The sequence below is a fragment of the Glycine soja genome, chromosome 18 (genome assembly GCF_004193775.1).
Source record: "Glycine soja cultivar W05 chromosome 18, ASM419377v2, whole genome shotgun sequence".
In the NCBI taxonomy this organism is placed as follows: domain Eukaryota; kingdom Viridiplantae; phylum Streptophyta; class Magnoliopsida; order Fabales; family Fabaceae; genus Glycine; species Glycine soja.
Window position 1 is genome coordinate 10,698,863 of NC_041019.1, and position 25,002 is coordinate 10,723,864.

The 25,002-nt window shown below is 33.6% G+C and overlaps 2 protein-coding genes across 5 annotated transcripts; one reads left to right on the top strand and one right to left on the bottom strand.

The window, feature by feature from the left end:
• Window positions 1-1,667: 1,667 nt before the first annotated feature.
• LOC114395701 (cyclin-D4-1-like) lies at window positions 1,668-7,614 on the bottom strand. 4 transcript variants are annotated; one of them, XM_028357536.1, is made up of 3 exons: window positions 7,119-7,613; window positions 6,504-6,594; window positions 1,668-1,903 (listed from the first exon to the last, which is right to left on the bottom strand). In XM_028357536.1, exons 1-3 carry the CDS (start codon window positions 7,422-7,424, stop codon window positions 1,884-1,886), a joined length of 417 nt encoding a protein of 138 aa, XP_028213337.1. In that variant the 5' UTR covers window positions 7,425-7,613; the 3' UTR covers window positions 1,668-1,883. The 4 variants fall into 4 exon arrangements, with proteins under 4 accessions (XP_028213337.1, XP_028213340.1, XP_028213336.1 ...); XM_028357539.1 differs by lacking the exon at window positions 6,504-6,594 and having other exon boundaries at window positions 7,119-7,612; XM_028357535.1 differs by lacking the exon at window positions 1,668-1,903 and having other exon boundaries at window positions 5,460-6,594; window positions 7,119-7,614.
• Window positions 7,615-9,099: 1,485 nt separating this feature from the next.
• On the top strand, window positions 9,100-12,297 carry LOC114394925 (protein LHCP TRANSLOCATION DEFECT-like). Its single transcript, XM_028356609.1, has 2 exons — window positions 9,100-9,528; window positions 11,914-12,297. Exons 1-2 carry the CDS (start codon window positions 9,250-9,252, stop codon window positions 12,166-12,168), a joined length of 534 nt encoding a protein of 177 aa, XP_028212410.1. The 5' UTR covers window positions 9,100-9,249; the 3' UTR covers window positions 12,169-12,297.
• Window positions 12,298-25,002: the final 12,705 nt, after the last annotated feature.

Below are 25,002 nucleotides of genomic sequence, written 5' to 3' on the forward strand. Positions count from 1 at the left end.
TCTCAAAGGTTCCACTAAAGCTCCAACTTGCTGGAAAAGTGTGTTACTCCTAGAATTCAAATCTGTATGTGACTTGCATAAAAAATTGTACAACATCAAAAAATTAGAACAAGACTGGGTAGGTAAAAGGACACTTGTAGGCATAATTGTATAACATCAATGTCAACTAATACTAAACACCATTCAGGCTGCAACTAGCATACTTTGTCCAAGGACAACCATGATTCTAAATCTAAACTAGGAAAGATATGGTACGAAGATTCAGTGTTGAATTGTATAACCCAACAACCATGACTTTCAAAAACCAGGAATAGAGGAACTCTTGTATATATACACACATGTTGTATGATTCATATCTAGATTCATAAATTAAAAAATGTTTAAATATGTTTTTGATATATCCTTTTAAGTTCACATTTTATTAATTTTGGTCTTTATATTTATCTTTAGTCTTTGTAAGTTTGTCTCTTTTTAATTTTGATCCTTGTAAGAATTTTTATTCATTTTTAGTCTTTATAAGTACACGTTTTTTCAATTTTGGTCTCTATAATTAAACACAAACTTATAATAACTAAAAATGAAAAAAATTAGGATCTTAAATGGATTAAAATTGAAAAAGATGCAAACTTATAGGGACAAAAAATAAACAAAAAAATCTCACAGGAACCAAAACTAAAAAAATAAAAATTTATAGGGACTAATTAAAAATGAAAAAAAAAAACACTTACAGGGACTTAAGACACATTTAAATCATTCTAAAACTCAACTTCCTTCTATTTAGTTGTTATTTTGGATAATTACTAAATCCAAAATTATACCTAAACATTTTGGAACTAGACACTTCCATTAGTAGCCAAATCGACACTTGCAATTTGTTGAATTGTTGTATCTTTATTCTTTTGTTGCTCCCTACAAATTCATGATTGGATAATTTTGGACCCTAGTGTTATGTCAACAAGTGTCAAATTGTCATGTTGTTTGCCTTGTTAGCATGTTAGCAAATCAATATCATACATTACATTACTGACATGCTATGTTAATAATTTTTGTTAAAAATTGACAATAGACTAATGAGTAGATCAAATTGCACAATATAAAAAGTGAGAGTGCAAAAGTATATTTTGGGGCCAATTCTAGGGTAGACCACTTGATAAGTGGTCTATAATAAACCATAATTCTTAACCATTAGATCAATCTTGTTACTATACATTTGTTCACACCAAATCCCCCAAATCTTTGTCGTAACTCCCTTGACCACCTTCAATCGACGGTGGTGTTTTTTTTCTTTTTCCTTCCTTACCTCCATCTTGTCTCTCTTTTCTCCCACAATCTCTTCAACCTTTTTTTTCCTTTCCCATGCCATGAGGGTCGATGCATGGATAGATCCATACCGACACCAATGCCACATAAATCTTGCATTTGTATTCTCTTTTACAAGTTTAGGCATTTTCACCACAGGAGGATAATGGAGAGAAATTTGGAGCTTCCAATGTCACTGTGAGATTCATACCTAAATGGTTGAACCCGTCAGTGTAACAACTCGCTTTGCCGCTACGACATCACTCATTATAAAATGTGACATTTCAATTTTAAGTGAAAGCTCCATTAATTTGATTATGAAAACGATGATAAATTTTTCACTATATACACTAATCAAAGAACACACAAACACATGAATACATACATACATACATACAAATATATAATTCACATGTCAGAACACTAATTCAATTTTTACATATATATAAACTTGGGACTTACATGCCCAATCAAGGAGCCAACTAAGGAAGAGTTGATAACAAAATACAACTCTTTCCCAAAATAAATTTCAACGTTATCGCATTGGCTTGGCGGCTCCAACAAAAGACTTCCCTCCAAGTCACCTACTGCTGCTCATGTGCTCCTATGAATGAAAGTTCGAGATCATCATAGGCACCAACCACACGGTACAAAAATTACAAGGGTGAGTTTATTATAAAAGATCAACAAACATCAAATGACAATGATTAAAAAGAAAACAATAACAATAACCACAATCATTCTCAATAATCCATCAATATACTTAACGAACTAGTCATGACTTTTCCACAGTTCAAATCAATTATGCTCAAAATGATGCATGTACCTAACTTAACTTTAAAATGCAATGTGGTACCATTTATCAGGAAATAGCCTAAACGTGTCCATAGGACACTCTCACTTAGGACAACTAGACAACAAATATCGAGATCACCCTGTCGTGCACAAGTAACTTCCCCCACATGGTGATCAACCTAAGTCTCAAGGAAGTTTCAAACCGAGTGATATGCCCCAAGTACAAGTATTTTTCCTCATAAAAGGCTACGAGTACTTACTGACAAAGTTTATACTATTTCCATACAATATGAAGTATGGAACATGAGCATCATCAATGCACTAACCATGGATAATTAAAGATTCTAAGTCATTCCCTTCTTTCTCCTGGTATGCTTAAAACTCTTTAAACACTCTATTTCTCCCTCCAGGGATATCCAACATGGTCACTGCACCCCATGTGCATACACAACATACATCATCGCAATGACATCATCAACATCATCTCAATATCATCATCAACATCAATATCATCTCAATATCATCATCAACATGACAAGCAATCGCATTCCGCATACATACTTAAAAATTCATGCCTGGGATTCACATTCCCCAGGTCTTCAAACAACACAAACCTCATACAACAACCATCCATAATATCACGAGACTAATATCTTAAGGAAAATTATAAATTAAAAAGGATAATTATGATATTCAAAACAAAACTCTTATGCTCATTTAAAATTTAATTAAAAAAAGTAAATAAAATAACAAATATAAAGAGTCTCCTCTGTAATTAAGACTTTTCCCAAAAATTTCAATCTTATAACGACAACATCATTGATAATTTCATTCATCAATAAAAAATATATCACACCCATTAGTTAAAAACACAATTTTTATTGAAAACTAACGTGCACATCAATAACAAATATATCACATCCATTAGTTAAAAACACATTTTTTCTTGAAAACCAACATGCATAGGGACAAACATACATCCCCATAATTGAGTTCCTTGACCCCAACTATGATATCAAAAGCTGTAAACAAACAATAAACTCCCCTCACCTATAAGGTTAATATCAACATTTGGGGTCAAATACCCATTCAATTTAAAAAAAGGGCTAAAGGGGTGTTTTGAGATCCACATCAAAGAGACGTCAATTTGAAATTCCGATTATGCCATTGTGATCAGGGTTTAGTGAAGGTTACAAAAACAAAGTCTATTTTATAAAAGACAACTTTTACAACGTCTCATTTTCAAGGGTCTTTCAAAGAAAGTGTAAAAACATCCAATAATGGTATCCAAGTTACAAGAGATGCAAAGATAAGCTCAGACTAACTAGGAGAATGCTTAGTAATCATGGTTACCTCCAAGAAACCGCACAGGGAGGATTGGAGGCTCCATTCTCTACCAAATCCTCGAGTTGAGTTTTGAAGATTTCACTTCGATTAAAGTGTTCATTTTCATGCAGTGGTCTTGCGGCAAGTAATGGCAGCTCGTGGCAGTCATCGGAGGTCGATGATGGTGGATGAGGAGGTTGGGGGTGTTGGGTGAGGGTTTAGGAGCGAAGAAGGAAGCAAAATGGGTTTTTTACGCTAGTGGACGTATTTGTAGCCTACAAGACTCGCCCAGGTGAAATTTTGCTCACCTAGGAGAGCTGATCCAACTCAGACTCGCCTGGGCGAGTTCTGGGCGAATTATGCTCCAACATATTTTACTGCTTTTATAATATATCATATCTCACACTTCAAATATTATTTTGAAAATCTCAATAGTAAAAACGTGCAGACTTGAGTTGCAAGCTTACAATCCAAATTTGAAGGTGATCCAACGGTTAACGAATCCAGGATCACAATTTTACCGGAACAAGTTTAGGTAAAACTTGAAATCTCATAATTTCAGCCTAAGTCAATAAAATTCCACATAACTCAACATCCACACCAAGAAAATTACACATGGCTTATTCACACAATACCTCAACTCATCCAAATTAATCGAGTAATCAAATAATACAAGAAATACATCAAACATCTATTTTTTTGTTATCGAAATTTTAGGGCATTACAATTAGAGCCTTTCTTAGGTCTATTTCCCATTTTGATGGTTGTTGCTCTTGTTCTTAACCCATGGCCCAAATTCATTCCTAGATCCATTTGCGAGTGATAGAGAGACGAACATCAAAGAGAAGCGGAGATGAATATACGACAACGAAAGGGGAACATGTATTGTTGCTAGGTCGGGGTTGTACCTAGGAAGTCTTGTTGAGCCCATCTCTTTTTTCAACTGTAGAGAAATCAAGTAAAAAATTAAACATGAAATTAGGGTAGGGAAGGGAAGGGAGCAAAGGGGTGCTCCTTTGGGTTGGTAAATGACACTTTGTTAGCTGGCACGAATGTGAATGGGCTTGTGGGTACGATGACGATGTACGGGGGGTTGCTGGAGAATGGGAAGGGGAGGCGATAGTTGTTGTCGTCGATGAAGGAGTCTTCATGGAGAATAAAGGAGGTGGGAGGGGTCTAAGGTGTGGCTCATGGGTTTTGAAATGCCTTCGACAATGGAGAATGGTGATTGGAGAATTTTGTCGGGAAAAGGTTGAAAGATCTAGTATAAACTGATCAATGCCATGTAATCACTAACATGTTATGTTAACAATTTTTGTTAAAAATTTGACAATAAGCTGATGACTAGATCAAATTGCATAGTCAAAAAAGTTAGAGAATTAAAGTATATTTTGGTCCTTAGTGTTATGTCAACAAGTATCAAACTCTCATGCAGTTTGTATTGTTAGCATGTTAGCAAATTAATGTCATGTAATTACTAACATGTTCTGTTAACAATTTTTGTTAAATATTTGACAATAAACTAATGAACATATCAAATTGCACACTCAAAAAAATGAGAAAAAGAAAAGTATATTTTGGCACTTGTGTTATGTCAACAAGTTTCAAACTATCATGTTGTTTGTCTTGTTAGCAAATCAACGTTATGTAATTACTAACCTGCTATGTTAACATTACTATATCAAATTGCACAATAAAAAATATGAGAGAATAAAAATATATTTAAACATTTTTGTTTTACAAAATACTCTTCCTAAAAATTAATTTTAGATGTATGCTTTGAAATTAGTGATATATTATGAAAATTAATTTCCTTAAAGTAGTTCTTATGAAAACTAATTTGTATAAAATCTACAAAAAGCTAAAACAAAGGTGTTCACAAAAGATGCAAACACAGACATAAAATGAGAAAATTTGAAAGGAGAAATATTAATGTTAAACTTTCACATCATTTCAGAGGAAAAATATAAAAAGAAATAGAAAAAATAAAAAGAATGATAAAATATAATATATGATATGATGAAAAAGGTAGAGGCAAAGAACAAAAAAGTGAGTGAGTTGTATGTTTATTATTGCTCAATTGAAAAGGGTGGAAGTGAGTTTGGCATGTGAGAAACTTCTACATAGAAAAGTAAATAGGCAATTTAGTCCCTGTACCTTTTTTTGCATATTAATCCCTAACTTAATGTTAAATCCAAAATAATCCATATCTTTGTATAAGTGTTGCAAAATTGTCTTCGTCGTTAGATTCAAGTAATGCCGTTAGTGAAGTGCATTGTTGGCAATTTAGTGTCACGTAGACCATCCAACGTGGCACTCAACCCCTGTGTTTCTTCTTCATCATCCTTCATCTTCATCTTCTTCTTCTCCTTCTCCCTCTCCCTTTCTCCCCTTCCCAATGTCATCTCTCCACCTTCTTCCCGGTGCCACCACTGCCCCCAACTTTCCCCTCCAAAACCCTAACCCCCAAAAAACCCAAACCCCCTGCAGACACCACGGTTTTTCAGATTGGAAGCAACTATTGGATGACTTTAGAAACTCATATTTCTGCAACTGCAGAAACTGGTATTGAAAGCTTTAATATAGTTTTAACAGCTGGTGATTACTCACTTCATGCCAATAGCATGCAATGTATTGGACTGTTCACTTGATCACCCATCTTCCCCTCATGACCCACCTCACCTTAAAATAGTTTTTTGTATTTTTTACACTAGGGTCTCTTTTTTCTTTTTGAGAAAATAAAAAATAAATTTTTTCAACATATGTGTTCCTGGCTCATTTTGATATTGCTTTCAGGGGGGCATCTTCCATAAATCACACATGATGTCCATTTTTTGGGAAAAGCATCCTATGTATGATGGTAAAATCCCCACTCCACATCACTACAACAGGTCAGCTCCACAGGTTTTGTTTAACTTCCTCCTTTTGGCAACAGGGCTATTGTGTGAAGAATTAACACATGAACTAAACAACCATCATCAGCATTTATCATCTATTAAAAGTAATCAACTAAAAAATTATCACAGTGTAACAAAGTAAAACCCATGTATTTTTTTTAATCTTGTGATTGGACCCCATCCTACCTGCAAACATTGAGAGAAAAATAAAAAACATTTTCCAAACTAATGATAAACACGCCACAGCCATTAATTGCATTGTCCAAACTCTTCCTTTCTGCGATTGGAAGAAAAAACATTAGATCACAACCAGAGGAAAAAATAATCTGTTTTAAAAAAAAAAGAATAATCTTGTCTTCTCTTCAATCCTCGACTTACTGGTAAGTCATATGCACAAAGGAATCGGTCCAAGTAATTTATAGATAGATATCCACATAGAGGACCAAATCCAAAGTTAGATAATCTTTAGTTAGATCATGGTAAAAGACAATTAGATAAATACTAAATAATCCTCGGTTCAAGCTAAATCCAAAGTTCTGAGCCTAGTTTTGAACATCTTTAAACACATGAACAAAATATTTCCATTCAATCAGCTTCAGAACTTGCAATTTAAACCCCAAATGGTACCAAGGGAATCATCGATTCATCATCAAACACTGGAATTTGAAATTCAAATAAAACGCTCCCCAAAGATTTCAGATTTCATCTCAGACCAACAAAACAGTGAAAACAAAACAAAAAAAAAGATTAGAGCTTTGGAGTGATTAAAGAAAGAAGAAAAAGGAAAACTGTCAAACTCACCTTGAGAATCCGATCAACGACCTCCATTCTGGCACCGAAGTCCAAATCCCCAGTTTGAAGCTTATTCAAGCAACGCAAACCAGGCCAGTGTTGGCACTCTTTTTCCACCATCATCGCCAAGCTTTCATCACTCAGCAATGGCAACTCATCTGGCTCTTCATCAAAGTGGCGCTTCCTAGGACTCCACGTGTCCTCACACATCCCCATCATCGACATCATCGTACCCCCATTATTATGGCTCTCGTCGAAAACGGTGTTGTCCTCTGTGCAAAGGAGGCTAGAAGCAAAGTCAAAACTGGGTGCCATTGCAAGACCTCGAATTGAAACTCAACTACCCTCTTCCTCCAAATTCTTCACGCTAAAAAAAAAATAACGAAACTTTATTTTCAGATTATTGATAGGGTCTGTGTGACAGTGTGTGTAGGCGAGTGGAGTTTCTTTTATGAACTTGTTAAAAGGAAGAGATGACAATCTGTGGAAATAAGAATAATAAAACCGCTTCGGGAAATTGCCTTTACTTCATTTTTGAATGCTTTTTAACTTAATTTTTTTTTTAATTTTTTAATTCAGTCCTTATCACATGAATTGCTGAGGTGAATTTAAACTTGTCACATGAGATTATTTAAGTGGACTAGGTTTACTAAATAGACATTTAAAGGAAATTAGATTTTAACAACTGAAATTTATTTACATAATGAATATAAAAGATATGGATTATTTTGAATTTAAGGATTAATATACAAAAGATATATAATATCAGAAACTAAATTATCTATTTCCTCTTTCTCAGAATCAAAAGCTCTCTCCTTTGGGCATCATTCTACAAATTGCACCAGCCATCTCTATCATTGGAAGCTTCACAAAAGGTTGCAATTATTTGGCACCCCCCCCAATACCTGTGTTGGTCTGTTTAGAGACCATTTTGGGAAGGCTCTAGGCAGCTTTTGCAGTTATATTGGTATATCTACAACCTTTGTTGTTGAGCTTTGGGGTGCCATTTTGACAGTTAAAACAACTTGGCAGAAAGGCTGAACTTTTTTTGGCTTGAGACCGACTCAACCTTAGTCGTTCTGTCCTTTTACAAGCCTTCTCTTGTCCCCTGGAAACTCAGGAATCACTGGCTGAATTGTCTTTTTTTACTTCTCAAATTCATTTTCGCATTTCCCATATTTACCGTGAAGGTAGCTGTTGCGTTGACAATCTAGCTAATCATGGTCTTACTACTGTTAATAGTTTCTCTTGGTGAGATTCAATTTCCTCTTTTTGTATAGCTGATTATATGGACAATAGATTAGGCGATCCTAACTACAGGTTTTGTTGATTGATCCTTGTTCATGGGTTTTGGTATAGTCCCCTAATGTCTTGTTTTTGTTTTTTTTTTCTTTTTAATCAATATATTTATGGTGGAAGAGGGGGAACCAAAATGGAAAGGAAAGAAGAGACGGGATGGGATGAGTTTAGGAGCGCTAAAGTGTTGCGGAAGAGAAGAGAAGAATGTGGAAGTTACAAACTTAAAAGAAATTTCACCAGTTTGGCAAAGCCGAAATAGCTATCAAATATTTGGAAATTTCACCAGTTAGGCAAAGCCGAAATAGCTATCAAATATTTGAAAATTTCAGTAGGTCTCATTCACAGTACTTCCCCTCTCAGTTGGTGAGAAAAGAATGGATTTTTGCATTGTTGAATCTAATTACTATGCTATCCCTTCACTCTCGTGGGTTTCCTGTGCACACAAAAGGATATTCATGTATTTTTTATTGTAATTTCTTCTTTTTTTTAACATATCAAACCACTTTAATTTAAATATTTTTTTTTATTTTCATTTTATTTCTCTCCTACCAAATAATATATATTCCTCTTCATTTCTTACCTATTTCTCTTATTTTCTTTTTTTATTTACCTACTTTTTCTCCCCTATCAAACAAAATCATTAGGATATTTTTGGATATTTAAAATAAATAAAAATGTGAAGGGGGTGGATGTTGTTGCAAAAAAGACTGAGTGCGTGAAAAGCTCGATATCACTTCCCCATCTATCTTCAAGTTTCAGAAGACACGTGGGTGGATAGCAACTTAGAACACAAGTGAACTCAAAGTGGAACAACCCAAGCTTGTTTCACAGCTCAACAACAATGGCTTCTATCTCATGCATCACCCACCACCCCATCACTTCCAAGCTCAATAATGCCTTCTCTTCACCCCACGTCTCTGCCTCAAACTTGGCCTCACGGTTTCTGGGCACCAGAAAAAGAGTTGGGTTGCATAGCCTCACCTCTAGAATAATTGGACCCTCTAATGGCTCCAAAGCCACATGCTGGTTCAGGTTCGGCAAGAACGGTGTTGATGCCAAAGGTGCTGGCATCTATGGCAGCCAGGGCCGTGATGACTTTGATAGAGATGACGTGGAACAGGTAGGTTGGTGTCTGAAGTTGTGAAAGTGAAAGTTGTTATTGTTCACATTTATGCTTGTGATGTGGTTCTTGTGTAGAGATTCATTGTTGTTGTTTTTGTTTATATATGTTGGGAGATTATAGCAAATAAGGGTTAATAAGAATGACGATTATGTGTTTTTTGTTTGGAAAATTTGAAGTTTTGATGTTCACATTTATGTTGGTTGTGTGTATGGAATTATGTCATGCTTGTGCATGTGGTTCTGGTGTGGAGGTTCATTGTTGGTTTTTTTTTGTTTTGTTTTGTTTACGTTGGGAGATTATAGCAAGTAAGGGATAAGAATGACGTTTCTATCTATGTTTGTTTGGAAAATTTGAAGTTTTGAACTTGTGGAGATATGAGGGATTGTGCTGATGCATTGCTGTTATGTGATGTTGGAGTGGCTTTAAGATGTGAGAATAATTTTTGTTTTCATTTAGGATTAGGATTTTCCAATTTCATACAACTTGCTGAGGAGAAAAATGAGTGCATATTTTTAAAAGGGCTAGGAAGTTAGATAGAGGGGATCAATTAGATGGATAAAGGGACATGCACAGAATTAGAATGTGAAATGGGAAACTCTTTTTGTGAAGGGGAAACCCGTAGAGGAGCATTCTTACTCGCATTCTTGGTAGTTCAATAAAATTGTTCATGTCCTTTGTTTATTTTTATCAATTTCCCACTTCTCTTTCCTGGGTTCCTATAAAATTCATTCATGCATGATTCAATGCTATAGGTTAAGATCGGAATTTTGTAACAGTTGTTTTTACAATAAAAATGGAGAATGGGAAAAGGAGGCAGGAATATAATGAGGAAGAAAAGAGGCATTAATAAAGATAACGGCAATTTTGTATTTCTTACATCAAGATGGAAAATTGATTTTTGGGTTGGAATTGCGATAATTATGATATGTGGTTAAATTTGTCTGCTTATTGCCCAACTTCATTGAAGAGCTAGTAGGGTCAAGATCACAATTTTATTAACAGTGTATTTTTTAGATTAAGAAAATCTGGGAAGGGAAAGGGAAAAAGAAAAAGAAGAAATATTATTGTAGAAGGAAAGAGGCAGAAATGAAGATAGATAAGTAATTGTGTATTCCTTCCATAAAGATGGAAAGTTGAGATGGGATGGAAATGCTAAGATAAATAAGTGCTTAAATCTGCCTGCTTTTTACCCAACTTTAAGCTATAATGTATTCATTCTCCGTTCTTTTATTAGCAAAAGACCTTATATCAAGTCTCATTAAGAAGATTGTTATGGAATGAAATGATGTAAAAGGATCAGACCTCTGATCCAGGTATCGGTATCACAGTAGTCACGTAATACACAAAGAATGCCAAGGCACTTACCAAGCCATCTTGGAAATAGACAGAAGAACATTCACATTCCATTCATTCCTTATTAATCATTGTTATTTGTTGGTTTCTATTCTTAAATCATGTAAACTGTGAGAACTATCTCTAAGTGTAAAGTTAAATAAATAATGTGCAGATCCCACTAGTCCACTACCACAAATTACTACATAGGATATGCCGCTTAGACAGACCTTAGGCTAGTACTCCCTCTAAATGTAATGAAGGTAACTCCTAATCATGCATTGTTCCCATCTAGGAAGTATGTTACTCTAGATTGTCTTGTGGTTTGCTTGAATTCCCTTTCTCTGAATTTGGATATTGTAATTGAAGGATCGGCAATATTTTCTGAATACACTGTAGAAGCAGTATGGTGAGGATGTTGGATAACACTTCATTTGAGACATATTCAGTAGACGGAATATATATGTCTAGGTTAACTATGTTAGATAATGTTTTATACGAGTTCTGAAGTTACTTTAAATTAAGGAATGAACAATGCAATAAGTAATTTTGAAATTTAGTAACTAGATTATCAATTTCTGAACTTTAGTTCTCTCATCCGCTGCACATATCTGATATGGTATGATGAATTCATCATAAATTTGATATCTTGAGAACTCCAAAACATATATATGTTGTCATAAAAAAGTCAAGCAAACGCATTGCCTGATTTTTCTCTGCATTAGCATATATCCATTTTTTTATGACCTTCAGGTATTTCTAGTAAAAGATTTCGTGAGTTTCTCTCTAAATTTATTTGTGTATAATTCAGTTGAAACAGTGCAACTTTATTGAGTATGTACTGTACTCAATGCCTGATTACCTTTCCCTTTTCTTTTATTTACTTTCCTAGCTAATTGTAATTTGGAAATTCAGTTCTGGAAAAGAAGATACATGTGATTGGAAAGTGGTTTTGTGTTCTAGCAGTGTTAACAAATTTTATAATTACATCACAATCCTTTGCAGTACTTCATAATCACATCATAATTCATATTTCTTAATCTTTTGCAGTACTTCAACTATATGGGGATGCTCGCTGTAGAAGGAACATATGATAAAATGGAAGCTCTTCTAAGCCAAAACATCCACCCCGTGGACATCCTTCTCCTGTTAGCTGCCTCAGAAAGTGACAAGCCAAAAATTGAAGAACTCTTGAGAGCTGGAGCAAAATACGATGTAAAAGATGCAGATGGACGGACGGCGTTGGATAGGGCTACCGACGAAATTAAAGATTTCATTCTTAATTTTTCCGTGCAGAGGGCATGACTTGTTTGTTACCATTATAAGTGAGTTCAGCTATATAGTTGTTACATTTTGATAACTTTTGAACTATGTTAGCTTATATGCTTTGGATTGATCACGAGAATGAAGTTGATCTCAATAATATCTAAAACACATACTAATTAAGAACATAAAACACTATAACCCATAAAGTAGTTACTACAATCCATCTGGTATGGACAATATTAATGTAGTATTGGGTGGCCAATTTGCATAGGAAACTTCCCTCTGCATATGGACTGTGGATAGAACCAACTCTTAAAGTGCAAGCTTTGGTAGATGTGTCATGAAAATGCTTTCGAATGTGAACATGTCTCAGCTTAAAATGCCCATTTATTTCTGTCTAGGGTGCAAATGCTGTCTAGATAGATTAGTTTAACAGGAATGGAACAAAAGTTTCTCAGTTAATTTATTTTTGACATTGCGAGAAAACATATAATGTCAATTTTGCATGATTGTCACATAAAACTTCATTTCCCATGCTATTCATGTTGATAAGAGCAACACTGCCGACACTCATCATAACTTTCAGAACATGGTGGGTTTGTTTGGCCTGAATTTTTTGGGTTTGAAAGCTACTTTTAAGCTAGAGTAATAAAGGAGCTTTAATAGTTAAGTTAATTGATGATATAAAAGTTTAAAGCACCTTACATCATTTTAAAAAAATTTAACCAATTAGGATGAATTCCTTATATCAATTTTTTATTTTTAGTTCTTAAAAGTTTATTTTTTTTCAATTTTTTTTTCTGTAAGTGAATACTTTTCATTTTTAGTTTGACGTTCACCACCGCTATAAAGATTATGCTAACATCATGTGTCATAGATGATATCATCACATGTCATGAATGTAGGTAATCATAAAGGGACTAAATGAAAAAAAAAATTATTGGAACTAAAAATAAAAAAAAAAAGAACTTGGAGAGACTAAACATAAAAAAAAAAAAAGAATGTTTGTGTCTATGTCATTTAAAGTTGAGCATATTTCTATTTTTAAATATTTATGTGTTGCAAAACAATTAAAGAACAACAATTGTCATATTAAAAATAACTAATGCAAAAAATATGGAAAAAAATTAGCACATTAAATCCTATGAGTCTTTTTTAGATGAAGTATTTTTTTTTTATGATGTATTTTTTCATTTTTTGTCCAATAAATTCTTTTTCTGTCCTTATAAGTTTGTTTAATCATTTCTTGTCTCTGTAATTTATTTATTTTTCATTTTAAGTTTCTATAATTTTTCTTTTGTTTTTAATTCCATTAAGTTCTATTTTTTTAGTTTTTTGTAAAAAAAAATATTTTTAATTCCTCTAATGTCATTATTAATATGATGTTATTGTTGACGTATCAGTGGTTGATCAATGTCATACTGTCATATCATTCTGTCTGTAATGACAATTATTTTTTAATAGAAGTAAATGATATGTATCAAAATAAAAAAATACCAACTTATAGAAATTAAAATTAAAAACATGAATTTATAAGACTGAAAATAAAAAATGTGCTAATTTACATGAATCAATTTAATATTTAAGCCTTTTCATATTGAATCAAAATCGAGATACACCTTCTCATCTTTAAAAAAAATGGTATACGACATATTCATTAATTGAGCTTATTATTGCCGATGTAGAGTCAATATTGCTCCACCCATAAAGTAGTAACTGTCAAAGTAATCTATCAAATCAAGGTAGGAAGACTTCACTGCATCCTCAACTGGATTTCCTTATCAGCTTTACGGTCATTATAGTTGGCAAATTTACGACAGAAAGTTACTTTTATAAATTATTTATCAATCAGGGTCTGGTTTCAAAGTATCTACAAAGGGGGTTTGTTTTTCCATGGATGTCGTTAGCTGCGTTGACGAGATAGCTCTGCCGCCATCTCCAATGACGAGAACATTGCTGACCTGGAAGGGTGCCACCGAGAGGAATGGCGAGACCAGTGATGCCACCATTCACAATGGCGAGAACCTTGTTGACCTGGAGTGCTACAGACGTGTGTCGCCAGCACCAATTGCGGCAAGTACTCCACGTAGGCAAGCCGCCAACAGCAATGGCGGGACATGCTAACAAAAGCAATCCTGCCATTGCTTCCTACGAGATAGGTTAGGGCACTGTTCATGATGCATGGTAAGGCTGAACCATTGTTCGTGATGCAGGCTAGGGCTGAAAGGCTAGAGTTGTAGATGTGTTCACATGCATTGCAGCTGTGCAAGGATCACATGCATACAGTGTGGCTTGCAGAGGATCACATGTATGGTTAAATGGCAGATGACTTCGGGGAAATTTTGCATGCTTTAATAATGGCCAGACTGTGTGTAATTTTTGTTTAAATAGGAGCATGATATAACTTCAAATTTCACAACATTTTGAAGCAAGAGAGAAAGAAAGAAACTGGTTTGAAGAAAGAAAGAAAAGGTTGAAACACACTTTGTTTGAAGTTTGTTTGAAGTTTGAAGTTTGTTCATTCCATCTTCAACTTCAAAGTTCTATTGAAAGTAAGGATTTTTTGTATTTATTTTAAGGAACAAAATTTTATTGAGTCAAAATTTTAGAAGCATTATTTCATGCTGTTTCAACTTAATTTTTTTAATAATTTGTATAATTTACAATTTATTTATTTTGAAGTAATAAATTTTGTGGTTTGAATCAAATTTGAAGCTGAAATTTAAGTGTAGTAATTTTTAGAATTAGATTTTGTATTTGAAAATTATTACCACTAATTATTTGAAATAGGTTTTTGTGTCTGAAATTTTTTTAAGTGTAACTCTTCCATGTATAAGCCTTTGTTGAAGGTATTTCAGCCTTAAGAATATTTATATGTGATAGTTGCTGATTTTGAAGTTGAGGAATTTTTCAAAAATTATTGAATTAGAGTAATAATTTTTTTTTAGAATAAAGTATGAATGTCCAGTTTAAGTTTAATAGAGCAAGCAAATAATTTTTTTTTATTTATATGAGTGACAAAATATTAGTTGAAGTAATAAATTTTTTTGTTAGACTAAAAATTGAAGGTAAAGTTTAAGTGTAATAATTTTTGGAATTAGAATTGTTATTTTAAAATTGTTATGAGTAATTATTTGTAAGCGTCTTTGTTCATGGTTTTTGTGGCTTAGAAATTTGACGTGTGACCCTTCGGGTTATAAGCTTTTGTTGATGCTATTTCTGACTTAAAAATATTTAGAGGTGAGTCTTCCAGTTTTGAAAGTTAAGGAATTTTTTTAGAATTATTTAATTCGAGTAATAATTTTTTTGTTAGAATGAAGTATCAATGTCTAGTTTAAGTTTAATAGTGCAAGCAAATAGATTTATTTATTTTTATCATTCACAAAATATTTAATTGAAGTAATAATTGTTTTTTTTAGACAAAAAATTAATACGTGAAGTTTAAGCGTATTAATTTTTGTAATTAGGTTTTTTACTTTGAAGTTTTTTTAATTATGTTTAATTATTTACAAGCCTTACAAATATTTACCTGATTCCTTTCTAGTTTTTTGAAGTTAGAATGAAATTTGAATCTGTAGTTTAAGTTAAAGTTAGTAGATGAAGCAACCAAATACAGTTATTTATTTAAAAACTACTCTTGTTATGATTAATTATTTTTAATTTTGTTGATGTAGATATATCATGAATTCAATTATTACAGTGTGGTATTTCAACGGAAGAGTATATGAAGACAATGATGGTGTAATATTTGAAGGCAGTAAAAAGGCAATTTAGATTAAACGCGGAATTAGTTTCAATGCTTTGAAAAAAATTTGAAGATAAGGTAAAGTTAGAAAATAATGAAATCATTTCTACTATAAGTTGTAGATTTTTAGTTTCAGGAAAATATGTTGCCTTGCAAATTTGTGATGACGGAGATGTTGAAACTATGATCGAAAGTTTTCAACAACAACAAATGTCAGTTCTAGAATTGTACGTAGAAAAGGATGTTGCCGGTGGTTCCATGTTTCATTCTGCAAATTTTGTTACGTCATGTGGACATAATCTATCTCATCATGAGTCAGAACTGTCAAGAAATATAAACAATTTACATGATGATGAAAATGATGATGATGATTATCTTGCGTCTAACTCATACGTTGAAGAGTCTTTGGATGAAGATGATAGCGTTGAAGGAATATCTGATACAGACGATGATTGCACTGACATTATTGAACCAGTTTCAATTGTTCACCCAACAGAAGGTAAATTTTATGATGCTTTGCATTATAACAATATTAGGTTTGTTGTATCCGACACAGTAGTTTGTTGACCTGATTTTGTTTTGAAATTATTAGGTGTACCAGGAATTCAAAATCCATTTTGGAATGATGCTTTGCATTATAACAATATCAATTGGAGTCATCCGGATGAGGAAGACATTTGTGGTTTGGACATGCCAACGACTTTTAATGTTGGACAAGAATTATATGTTGGCATGGATTTTGACAGTAAAGATGCGGTAAAAAATGCACTAAAACAATATGTGATGAAGGTGCATCAAAGTTTTAAGGTTGTTGAAACCAAATCGCACAAATATATCGTTTGTTGCCCCAACAAAAGCGCAGAGTCTCGTTGCCCTTTTTATATGAGGGCAATTTTATCTAAAAAAACTGATGCATGGAAAGTGACACAATGGGGTGGACCGCACACATGACTAAATATGAGTATGACACAAGACCATGAGAAGCTTGATTCAGATTTAATTGCGACTTGTGTAGTAGGTACGTTTTTATGTTCATATTATCGTACTTTTGTGTTATTTGTTATTTTAATTTGTTATTTTAATATATTAGTTGAATTACAGGCATGATCAGAGAAGATCCATCAATAAAAATTTCTTTGATTCAAGAAAGGATAAATAGTGAATTTTCCTATAAGGTTTCATATAGAAAAGCATGGATGACGAAACAAAAAGCGATTGCAATTGAATGTGGCGATTGGGAAGAATCATATGTGAAACTTTCGTCATGGATAACACACATGCAAAATCATTCTCGTGGGTCTTATTTTCAAATACTACATGACGATTTTATTGTTGGTAATAGGGTGAGTCGTGAACATCGTCAGTTTCATAGAGTATTTTGGACATTTGGTCAATGTAAAGAGGCTTTTAAGTACTGTAAGCCAATCATACAAGTTGACAACACACATTTATACGGGAAATACCGTGGGACCCTGTTAATGGCCACATCACAAGATGGAAATGGTGGTGTTCTTCCTCTAGCATTCGTCGTGGTCGAAGGAATTTGGCCCACTTGCGTGAACATGTCACAGATAAGAATGGAATTTGTCTAATATCTGATCGTCACGCGAGTATAAAGTCTGTTGTCGCTAACGAAGCACTTGGTTGGCAACCTCCCCATGGTTATCATGTGTACTGCGTCCGACACATAGCGAGCAATTTCAATTGCAAATTCAACAACGCCAAACAAAAAGAGATGTTCAAGAAATTGGGTAAGGTTTATTTTATACATGAAGTTAATTTGAGTTTCATATCTACCTACAACTTTTGATGGTAACAAATTTTATGCAGCGTACACTCCTTGCAAGCATGTGTTTGATCAAAACTTAGAAAAATTTCGTTAGTTGAGTCCAGCCATAACAACATGGATTGATCGCATTTCAAAGGAAAAATGGAGCATGGCTCACGATACATCTAGACAAAGATATGGTCACATGACAGCCAACCTATCAGAATGTGTGAATAAGGTGTTGAAAGATTGTCGCAGCATTCCAATAACAGCGTTGGTCAAGTCAACATATAGTAGGTGCCGAAAGCACTTTGTTGATTGTGGTCGCCAAGCCCAAAGACAATTAAACGAAGGCCAAGTATATTGTTCTAAGCTTGTTAAAGAACTTAGGAAAAATCAAGAACAAGCTTGTTCGCACATCGTTCGCGTGTATGATATCCACTCGACAAGGTTTAAAGTAGAGGAGACCTTCAATCCTATAACGCAACGTGGCGGACAAAAGTGGGCAGTTAACTTGAATGGCCATTATTGTCAATGCGGAAGGTATTCTGCGCTTCACTATCCATGTTCACACATTATTGCAGCTTGTGGTTACGTGAGCATGAACTACTACCAATATATAGATGTTGTTTACACAAATGAGCACATCTTAAAAGCATACTCCGCACAGTGGTGGCCTCTTGGGAATGAAGCGGCAATTCCTCCTTCTGATGATGCATGGACACTTATCCCTGACCCAACTACAATTCGTGCGAAAGGTCGGCCAAAATCAACAAGGATAAGGAATGAGATGGATTGGCTGGAACCATCTGACCACCGACAAAAATGTAGTAGATGTGGAGTAGAAGGGCACAATAGGCGCCGATGTCCAATGCAATCTGACCGTGGGAGTAATTCATTTAATTGATTTATGTATGTTAGATGAGAGACTTGTATTGATTGAGGTTTTGTTCAATGTATTTACTTTGTGGTGTTCAATGAAATCGCCAGTTACTTATTTTTGAATGTGTACTTTTGTCAAGAAATTTATACATTTCTTATTTTCAAAATTGTATCTAAAGGAGAACTATCTACAATGTTGTAGTTAATGGTTTAGGGTCTAAGCCTAGGGTTTAGGGTTTAGGGTCTAAGCCTTAGTGTTTAGGGTCTAAGCCTAGGGTTTAAGGTTTAAGCCTTAGTGTTTAGGGTCTAAGCCTTAGTGTTTGGAGTTTAAGCCTTAGGGTTTAGGGTCTAAGCCTTAGTGTTTAGGGTCTAAGCCTTAGGGTGTAGGGTTTAGGGTTGAAATAAAATACTCCAGACTCATATGCATCTAATGAAATAAAATTACATTTAGAAGTTGAAATAAATGGAGTGGATCAATCCAGGTTGAGTGACATTGGTGTTCATCGTTAGTTAGAAACATTAGTTATTTTCTTTTCTCTACCTTAGTTTTTTTTTAACTATCTACAATGACAAACTATGGACTTAGTCATTATAGACTATCTGGAACAAGGACTAAACCCAACAGAATAAACATTACAGAATAAACCCTAAGATTTAGTCATTATGGACTTAGTCATTACAGGGTTTAGGGTTTAATTCTTAGGGGTTAGGTTTTTGGATTTATGTGTAAGGGTTTAGGGTTTAAGATTTAGGGTTTAGGGTCTAAGTCGTAGGGTTAAGTGTTTAGGGTTTAGGGTTTAGGCCTTAGGGTTTATGGTTTAGGATTTAGGGTTTAGAATTTAGGGTTAAGGGTTAAGGGTTTAAGGTTTACGGTTAAGTGTCTAAGTCTTAAAGTTTTGTGTTTAGGGTCTAAGCCTTATGGTTTAGGGTTAGGGTTTATGGTTTATGGTTTAGAATTTAGGGTTAAGTTTTTAGGGTTTAAGGTTTAGGGTTTAGTGTCTAAGTCTTAGGGTTTATTGTGTAGGGTCTAAGCCTTAGGGTTTAGGGTTTAGTCTCTAAGTCTTAGGGTTTAGTGTTTGGGGTCCAAGCCTTAGGGTTTAGGGTTTAGAATTTAGGGTTAAGGGTTTAGGGTTTAAGGTTTAGGGTTTAGTGTCTAAGTCTTAGGGTTTATTGTTTAGGGTCCAAGCCTTTGAGTTTAGGGTTTAGAATTTAGGGTTAAGGGTTTAGGGTTTAGTGTCTAAGTCTTAGGGTTTATTGTTTAGGGTCTAAGCCTTAGGGTTTAGGGTTTAGGGTTGAAATGAAATTACTCCAGACTCATATGCATCTAATGAAATAAAATTACATTTAAAAGTTGAAATAAATGGAGTGGATCAAGCGAGGTTGAGTGACATTAGTTATTTTCTTTTGTCTACCTTAGTGCACATAAGACATTGGTGTTCATCGTTAGTTAGAAACATTAGTTATTTCCTTTTCTCTACCTTAGTTATTTTTTAACTTCATTTATTATTATAGTTTGATATGCGACATAAACTGTATCAATTAGTAAGCCTTAATAAACTGAATACCATACATTACGTGTGAAATTCAAATGAGAAATATACAACAACATATTTAAACGGAGACATGCAAATCATTCATTTTGGTGTCCGTGATGCCGTGACGATTTGCCACATGGTCGATCCCATCTTCGTGCTTGGCAATCAAGATTTCTTCTGCCCCGATGCCTCCCCGCTTCTTCTTCGTCAGCCTCAGCAGAAAATTCGTGACGCAAATCAACACCTAATAAGTCACTCATATTAGGTATTGGTCCCGTTACATTCCATTGTGTTCCTAATGGGGCATTAGGTGTTGGAATTAGACCATGATATTGCTATGAAGGGGTCATAGTGGGCCATGAAAAATGAGGTTGTGTTTCCGCAACACCATCGAACGAATGCTGACTTGCAGAAGTATCAGTGTGATGACCCTGAAAAGGATACCGATGCATCTGTGTCGGATACTGAGCAAATGTTTGTGGCGTGTAATACATTCCATGGCCATGCTCCGCCATTTGTTGGGAATATTCTTCCGCTTCAACAGCCTCCCTTCGTCTGCCTATGCCCTGAGTTTCAACACTTGACTAAAGAATGTGAAACTCTTGCGCTGGAAATTGACGCTCTGATGCTGGACCATGTGACACAGGCTCAGTGACTCTTTCTTGCTCTTCGGATAAAATTGTAATTTTCTCCACATAAGGCACGAGATCGTCAACTGTCCATGTATTCCTCCCTTGAGGAGACACCATGTATTGTAATGTCTCCGCAACTTCACCCTGCAATTATCAAGGTCAGAAAATTAATGGGCATCATTAAAGAAAAATTTAAAGTGAAATATTAAAAAAACTAAAAAAATACCAATGTAGTTGTGTTTTCATTTTGTGGGTCAACAAACATCTTTATCTTTCGCCTATACCAGACCATGTAGTCAGAGTTAAAGCTCAATAGGCCCTCTTGTCGGTGATAAGCGTCGACCCTAAAAGCATGGCGATTGTTCCACTAATCAATCATTGGGGCAAACAATTGCCTCCAATTTTCGTCATGTTTCCCTTTCAGTGTTATGCCGTGAATGTTCAAGGGTTGTGAAGGAGACTCTGGAATTGGTTGCTGCATTCCAAATTGTCTCAATACTCTATCCGGTTGGTGTCACTCAATAACTTGAAAACAAATTAGTGGCACCACCGCGCACCACGCGACACTTCCTATTACACAAATGGGAGGCAACAATGATATAAGAGTTGTTGTGTAAGGCTCCCACACAAACTTCATATAACAACATAGTTGTCAGCATTTTAGTAAAATAACACATATCATTTTTTATTTTACAAATACAATACCATGTTCTTACCTCATGACGTTTCATAATATCCAACTTGCGACGAAAAACTCTCACATCATCATTGCCGATATGTTGGTTTCCACGTCGCAGCCACCTACAAAGATTAAAATTTAATATACCCTAAAACCATTTATTCTTTTGAAATAAAAGACGTTTTTAAAAATGACTAACCTGTGCCCCAGTGGTTTATTTTCTACTTGGGAAGGAGTCCTCTTTGGAGCCAAGGTTGGACATCGTTCCCATGCCCACATTTGTAGTAAGATGCATATACCTCCGATTGATTTAGTTTTATAATCGGTGGCACTGCACATCTCTCTGTATAGAAAAGCAAGTACGGCAGGTCCCCATGCATATGTGCTACAGTCTTCAAAGTCACGTAAAAATTGAATGTACCTTAGCGAAACTTTGTTACTGCTTTTGTCAACGAACAAGACACCTCCAATGAATCTCAGTATCCATGCACGGGTAAACCTTCGTACTTGTTCTTCGTCATCGTGGTTATTTATTTGTGCAAAATGGTGAGCCAGCCAACTTAATTTAACTACACTACCTTTAATTTCACCTTCTTGTGGTTTGACTCCCAATAATTCCTCGCATAAATTAGCCCAATTAAGATTTGTTGGACCGATTAATGGTAAACCATCCATATGTAGACCTAACAATACAGAGACGTCTTGAAGAGTAATAGTACACTCTTCGCATCTCATGTGAAACGTATGTGTTTCCGACCTCCATCTTTCTATCAAACCACTAATTAATGAGGCATTTATTTTTAAGTATCACATCTTCATAATCCAGTAAAAACCAAATTGTCGAAGGAAAGGAAAAATTTGCTCTGGAATTTCTTCCCCTTGATACGTGGGGACAGCTCGTCTGATATATGTAATTTCCGATCTTCTTTCTCATTCCAAACATGTTCTGAAACATGCTTAGGTTGCATCCATAATACATCACTATCGATCGGGCCAGACTTAATTTTAATATGTGATGGACATGACGATGAAGATGCCATTGATACTGCAAAATAAAATATAATACAATAAATTCACAAAACAATTTATACATTATTTGTAGATAATATAAATAAAATTACGCACATTTATAAAAACGTTATTAAATATATATAAATAAATTTGTAATAAATAAAATTGGGCAATTTTGAATATATTCTATAGATAAATTAAAATACATGTGAAGATAAATTTAAATAAATAACAAAATATATTATACAAATAATAAAATTTAAATATATTCTACAAATACTTTCAAATACATACATATAGACAAATTTAAATAAACAACATAATATATTCTACAATTAACAAATAAATAATTAAATAAAATATGGACTACCAAATAAATTAAAATACAAACAAATATTGAAATGCAAAAAATTATTTAAACAACGTGTAATACAAAAATAATAATAATGTACAATGTATCATATATTTAATCACGTAAATTTTCTAAAACAAATAATATTAACCTACAAACTAAAACTAACAAATAATATATATAACATTCTAACTAAAAATAATTAACTCAAATAATATTAACTTATCAACTCATTTATTTAAAATTGTACTATCTATATATAACATACAAAATTATAATACTAAAAAGATAAATTTACGTGTGTGAAGTGTCTAATATTACAATTATTTATTTACGTGTGAAGTATTTAATATTACAAAAACTAAAGATTTACGTGTGTCTAAAATTTACAAATATATACCTAAAGCTAATATTAACTTGTGCCTAATACTATAAAAACTAATATTACGTGTGTCTTGGCTAAAGTATCATGTGTGTATATATATTTATTTGACTAAAGTATCATGCGTGTAAATATATACCTAATACTACAAAAACTAATATCACATATATAAAATCTAAGAATATATACAACAACTAAATAATATTTTCATATTAACTAACCAAATAATATTTTCATACTAATTAACCAAATAATATTTTCAACCAAATAATATATATCATTCAAACTAAAAATAATTAACTTAAATAACATTAACTTATCAACTAATTTATTTAAAACTGTACTATGTATATATAACATATAAAATTGTAATACTAAAAAGGCAAATTTACGTGTATGAAGTGTCTAATATTATAATTATTTATTTACGTGTAAAGTACTTAATATTACAAAAACTATAAATTTACATGTGGCTAAAATTTACAAATATATAACTAAACCTAATATTAACTTGTGCCTAATATTACAAAAGCTAATATTACATGTGCCTGACTAAAGTCTCATACTAACTAACCAAATAATATTTTCATACTAATTAACCAAATAATATTTTCATACTAATTAACCAAATAATATTTTCATACTAATTAATCAAATAATATTTTCATATATATATATATATATATATATATATATATATATATATATATATATATATCACACATATAATATCTAAGAATATATACAACAACTAAATAAAATTTTCATTCTAACTAACCAAATAATATTTTCATACTAACTAACCTAACGTTGGAATATCTATTAATACATAAAAATTAACAACACAATACCTACTAATACTAACTAACTTAAACTTAGAATATCTATTAATACTAACTAACCTACTATTTTTATAATATTATTAACAGAATATATAAATTTATTTACTTTGAAAACACTTACCAGGAATTTATGGAGGATAAGGGCACACACCAAACTTGAAGGAAGGAAGCACAGCAAGCACAAGAAGCTCACACTCAAGAAGAAAGAGAAAGGAGAGCTCAACAACTTGAAGGAGAAATGTACATCCATTTACGTTGATGAGCATTTTTTTTATAGGTGAAAACATAAACAAGCAACGTTCAAAAGCTTAATGTTCACCTGCAAATAATCCTAGCCTTTTCAGAACACTGCAAACCCTAACCCTAAACACTGCAAGCCTACACTGCCATCCTCAAAACTGTGGCATCTTCAAAACTGCACTGTGCATGGCGTGAAGGTGTCTCGCCAATGGGAGAGGCGAGACCCTCTTCACGTGGCTCCGACGTGGCATGTCTCGCCAATGGTACCAGCGACACTGTCCACGTCAGGTGTCTTGCCATTCATCCCGACGGCACCCTTCCAGGTCAGCAACAAATTCGCCATTGGGGATGGCGGCACAGGTATCTCGCCAACTCTGCTAGCGGCATCCATGAAAAAAACGGACCCCCTTTTCAAATACTTTGAAAACAAACCCTGATTGGTAAATAGTTTTTAAAAGTAACCCCCTCTGTGGTAAATTTGCCCATTATAGTTTCCTAATTTTTTGCAACCTAATGTAAGAATCCACTTAGCCATTTTCTTCACCTCTTTTTCTTTTCTAGAGTTACAACTACCATGCAACTGCATTTTTTTTTGTCAATTAAGCACTTTGCAATATTTTCATAACCTAGAGAAACTAATAATTACCATTATAATTTCAGCTTTATTTGTGATCATTTCGTTAGTTTATGATACTAATTTAGTCCACTTGGTGTATGTGACAAATAAAAAAATGTCACATTAATCAAAATTGATAAAAAAAAAACAGCCAAAAGAATTAGTAGAAATACTATAGCATAACAAATT

Coding starts and splice junctions, on each gene's coding strand:
- LOC114395701 (XM_028357535.1), bottom strand. CDS start 7,424: ATGGCACCCAGTTTTGACTTTGCTTCTAGCCTCCTTTGCACAGAGGAC. Junction 6,595..7,118: donor TCGTTGATCGGATTCTCAAG/GTGAGTTTGACA, acceptor TTCCAATCGCAG/AAAGGAAGAGTTTGGACAAT.
- LOC114394925 (XM_028356609.1), top strand. CDS start 9,250: ATGGCTTCTATCTCATGCATCACCCACCACCCCATCACTTCCAAGCTC. Junction 9,529..11,913: donor ATAGAGATGACGTGGAACAG/GTAGGTTGGTGT, acceptor AATCTTTTGCAG/TACTTCAACTATATGGGGAT.